The 5,244-nt window shown below is 38.7% G+C and overlaps 1 protein-coding gene across 1 annotated transcript in view; it reads left to right on the plus strand.

Annotated features, from left to right (window-relative positions):
• The first annotated feature begins 4,601 nt into the window (after positions 1 to 4,601).
• Positions 4,602 to 5,244, plus strand: part of LOC144957434 (cysteine sulfinic acid decarboxylase-like) — a 45,943-nt gene continuing 45,300 nt past the window's right edge. The window contains exon 1 of the mRNA XM_078888697.1: positions 4,602 to 4,836. Coding sequence (XP_078744823.1) covers positions 4,812 to 4,836 — 25 coding nt within the window. The 5' untranslated portion in view covers positions 4,602 to 4,811. The remainder of the gene's footprint in view (positions 4,837 to 5,244) is intronic.

The raw sequence follows: 5,244 nt of genomic DNA on the forward strand, positions 1-5,244 counted from the left end.
TTTGTAAATTATACCTGGTTATTGCCCCTTATTAAATGCGAGGTGAATTTCATTGCCATTACATAGGGATAGGGTGATTTTACCATGACCCTGAGATGGCCTTATTCCTTTGAGGGTTTTCTTTTTCTTTTCTTTATTTCTTTTTTTTATTTTTTTTTGAGATGTTTTTTTTTCGGGGGGGGGGGGGGGGGGGTTGTTGTTTTTTTAAAATTGTTTATTTATATTTTTATTTTTTTTTTTTTTTTTTTTTACCAGTGACAATGTAAAACTTGCAAGAAGGTGCGGTGAAACAATTTAATTTGAGTACAAAAAAAAATATTATATCAATGAGCAACATAAAAAATAAATAGATAAATAATTGAAAGAATAATAATCACATGCAAGACTGAGCACTAAATTGATGAAAACTCTAGGCGGTGCAATTACCTGTGAGGCTATGTGGTATTGTGGATCGGAAGGTCCTAGGTTCGAGCCTCACTTGACGCATAGTTGAGTCCTTGGAAAAGGCTCTTTACTCACATTGTCTCACCGTTCTCAGGTGTAAAATAGTACATGGCCGTTAACAGCGTTGCCTCTGTTCGAAAAAAAAATTGAATATCGCCTAACAGACGTCATGTCCCGTCCTGCGTGTTAAGTGTTGCTGTTGGCATGGGACCCCTTGTAAAGCGCTTTGAGCACGTTTAGTGGATATTGCGCTATATAAAAGCTCAATGTTTTTATTTTTAATTATTTTATTTTTTTACCTTTTAAAAAAGCATCTCTACGGATTCGCCATTCTCTTTGCAATTCCCAATGTTTCATTTATTCTCCTTAGCAGGGCATCTTATTGAACCATATATCAATTCCATACAGTACAAATCATCTGTAAGACGTCCTTTTCCTACTAACACTCTTACAATATCCGCCACTGCCTATAGATAGGTACTCATTCACACCTGAGTCGAGTAGAGTAAGGAGTGTCTAGTGCACAAGAAATAACTTGGGACCAAAAATCCCCATGATCACTGTCACCCATCCGGTCTCTGACCACGCTTACTTACTTACTTACTTACTTACTTACTTACTTACTTACTTATCCGAACCAGCGACCACCTGAGCTCTTGCCCTTCGGTCTTGTGCCATGACGTAGAAGTTAGACGTCTTTTGTAGTTGTTCCAGGTGACTATAAAGTGTGTTACTGATGCTTGGATTTGGTGGGAGGAATGTGCATCTCAGGTCTTCAAGAGGTTGACACTCAAGCCAGTGGTGAATTACTGTTTCATTGGGGTGTTGACATAGGGGGCAGGAAATTTGTAATTTTCCTTAAATAACGACAACTCACTAGGCGGTGCAAAAACCAAATAATGACGTCAAACTGGGAGTCCTTTTGGATTTCAGTACCAGGCTATAACATAACGATGGCTACGGTTCTAGTGTCAGGCTATAACATAACGATGGCTACGGTTCTAGTGTTAGGCTATAACATAACGATGGCTACGGTTCTAGTGTCAGGCTATAACATAACGATGGCTACGGTTCTAGTGTCAGGCTATAACATAACGATGGCTACGGTTCTAGTGTCAGGCTATAACATAACGATGGCTACGGTTCTAGTGTCAGGCTATAACATAACGATGGCTACGGTTCTAGTGTCAGGCTATAACATAACGATGGCTACGGTTCTAGTGTCAGGCTATAACATAACGATGGCTACGGTTCTAGTGTCAGGCTATAACATAACGATGGCTACGGTTCTAGTGTCAGGCTATAACATAACGATGGCTACGGTTCTAGTGTCAGGCTATAACATAACGATGGCTACGGTTCTAGTGTCAGGCTATAACATAACGATGGCTACGGTTCTAGTGTCAGGCTATAACATAACGATGGCTACGGTTCTAGTGTCAGGCTATAACATAACGATGGCTACGGTTCTAGTGTCAGGCTATAACATAACGATGGCTACGGTTCTAGTGTCAGGCTATAACATAACGATGGCTACGGTTCTAGTGTCAGGCTATAACATAACGATGGCTACGGTTCTAGTGTCAGGCTATAACATAACGATGGCTACGGCATAACACACCTCGCAGTTCAGGGGGCAGCGTGGCTCAGTTGTACGGTCTTTTTTTCTTCGTACCCGAAAGGTACCGAGTTCAATCACCCGCCGCTGCGCTGTGTGGCCTTGAGCGAGTCACCTCCTCTTAGCTAAATTAATTTGCTGCACTGCACTATTTCCCGACATGCACTTATTTGCAGGTCTGAAAACCCAATTTCTTATGGGCTCATTGTTGTAATGGACAATTTTAAAAATAACGAAAAATACCGTCCGTTACAACAATGTTAAAATATGCGGCTATGTGGTCTTGTGGTATGACACTCGCTTTCGTATCGGAAGGTCCAGGGTTCGAGCCTCGCTCGGCGCATAGTTGATTCCTTGGAGAAGACTCTTTACTCTCATTCTTTCACCATACTCATGTGTAAAATGAGTACCTGGCCGTTAACAGCGATGTCTCTGTCCGAAATGATTTCGGATGTCAGACCTGTAATTTCCAGTCTTCCCTTGGAATAGACCCTAAAGACAAATTCTCCTTATGGGATTAATAATGGGGGTTTTATTTTTATTTATTATTTTATTTTATTTCGAGTTCGGTTGGCCACAAATTAAATGTTTTTTGTCAAGGTGCATCAGGGCTGTCGTAATCTGAAAATAAAAGAATTAAAAAAATTAAAAACATTTTTAAAAATAAAAATAAAATAATTATTTTTTTTAAACCCTACTCATTTCTAAAAAATTTGGCCAGCCAGAGAACTAGTCCTTCAATAAATATCGATGAATTAAAATGACCCTTGTCATGTCAAAAGCTATCATTATCATCATAATATTTTGAGCTTGTCCTGTATCGCCTCCTTGAAGTCTCAGATAAGAGAGCATTTGTTTTTGTTGTTTTTGTTTGTTTGTTTTTTGTTTGTTTGTTTTTTTTTTAATTTTTAATTAATTAATTTATTATTATTTTTTTTTTTTGGGGGGGGGGGGAGGGGGGTGTTCTTGTTCTTCTTCTTTTATTTTTCTTTCTTTTTCTTTTTTTTTTTCGACAAGTTGAGGGTCATTTAATTCGATCAATATTTGAAGGACGAGTTTTCAGTCCAAAAGTGTTAAAATGTATATTAGATTATGTTTTGTTTGTTTGTTTGTTTGTTTGTTTGTTTGTTTGGGGTTTGTTTTCTTGGTCCATTTTTTTCTGTATTTTTTTTTTTCATAGCACGTCGGAAGCAGAGGGATTGGCTTTTGCTGGAGCGGTCAATTTAAACTAAGGTCACAAGCGGGTATTCTTCTTCTTCTTCTTCTTTTCTTCTTCTTCTCTCTTCTTCTTCTTCTCTTCTTCTTCTTCTTCTTCTTCTTCTTCTTCTTCTTCTTCTTCTTCTTCTTCTTCTTCTTCTTCTTCTTCTTCTTCTCTTCCTCCTCCTCCTCCTCCTCCTCCTCCTCCTCCTCCTCCTCCTCCTCCTCCTCCTCCTCCTCCTCCTCCTCCTCCTCCTTCTTCTTCTTCTTCTTCTTCTTCTTCTTCTTCTTCTTCTTTTATTTCTATATGTTTGTTGGTTTTTTTTGACAAGTTGAGGGTCATTTAATTCCACCAATATTTGAAGGACGAGTTTTTAGTCCAAAAGTGTTAAAATGTATATTATGTTTTGTTTGTTTGTTTGTTTGTTTTTGTCTTCCCCCCCCCCCCCTTTTTTTTTTTTCATAGCACGCCGGAAGCAGAGGGATTGGCTTTTGCTGGAGCGGTCAATTTAAAGTAAGGTCACAATCGGGCAGTGTTGATAATGGATAGCTCGTTTATCTGCGGTCATTGTCGTTGATCACCTGAGAGCAGCTGTACCGAGTCTTAAGGTAAAAATTTCCATTGCTATAATTTTATAGGTTACCTGACACAGCAAACACCACTGAACCACATTCTCGACCGCTGCGTTGTACACTTCATAATTTTATCGCTAACTTTATCATAAGCTTAATAACTATCTATATCGAACTATCTATAGAAAACTGTGTCAACTGCAAGTTGTTCCATCATTCAGCACTGTGCTGAAGACGAACTGTGTACGTGGTCAGTCATAATAATATATAGATAGAATGCGCTTGGCCAAGGAGTTCACAACATTGCCATCCGGAAGTATAACGGACCAACACGCAAACTGAGCCACGCTACCACACTTTAATGTAAATTACAACACCGACATTAATGCCGTTTTGTAACGATAGGGAACACACGACTCAGGTCACGTCAGCCACGAGTAATAATAATATAGATAGTATGCAGATGACGTCACTCAGGCTTTTGTTATTGTTTTTGCCATCCGCGTTTGTGAGTTGTTCTCACTAAACTGTATTAACCAGACTATAAAAGATCATGGTTACACAGAGTTTGTGTGTTGGTCCGTTATACTTCCGGATGGCAATGTTGTGAACTCCTTGGCCAAGCGCATTCTATCTATAGGCTACTGGTCCTCTCAAACATTTTTCTTTAAAACGGAGTGAAATTTTAATAATAAGAATCAAAGTGAGAGGCGGAGGTAGCCGGCAGGACTTGCTTGACTCGACAATGTTGACTCGGATGTGTTCTTCACGGATATTTCGTGTTACGAATTATAATAATAATAGCATTGCTTTATTGACACGTGCATGCTGGCCAATCGAAAGAGGTGTGTTGCTGGATGCCGACAATGATGACCGAGCGAAAATAAGCAAACGTTATTATAGCAGCAGCATAAATTATAACTGCCAAAAGTTATACCATTCGCAAAGCAACAAGCTATATTGTTATCAATCACAAGGGATGTCGACTTTATCACCGATGAGCAGTGAGTAAAAGAAATATATATATATATATATATATATATATATATATAAATATATATATATATATATATATATATATATATATATTATTTTTTTTAATTGAGCTTTTATATAGCGCAATATCCACCAAATTTGTTCAAGACGCTTTACAATTGTCCCTGACCAACAGCAACACTTAACGTGTAGAACGAAACATGACGCCTATTAGGAGAGATTACAATTTTCCCCAACATAGACAACGCTCTTAACGGTCAGGTACTCATTTATACCTGAGTACGATAAGAGAATATGAGTAAAGAGCCTATTCGAAGGACTCAACTATGTGCCGAGTCTGGCTCGAACCCAGGACCTTCCGATTCGAAAGCGAGTGTCATACCACAAGACCACATAGCCACGTAGTGATAGAGATA

Source organism: Berghia stephanieae, chromosome 12 (assembly GCF_034508935.2).
Source record: "Berghia stephanieae isolate SIO BIC M18660-M18661 chromosome 12, UCSD_Bste_1.3, whole genome shotgun sequence".
Taxonomy (NCBI): domain Eukaryota; kingdom Metazoa; phylum Mollusca; class Gastropoda; order Nudibranchia; family Aeolidiidae; genus Berghia; species Berghia stephanieae.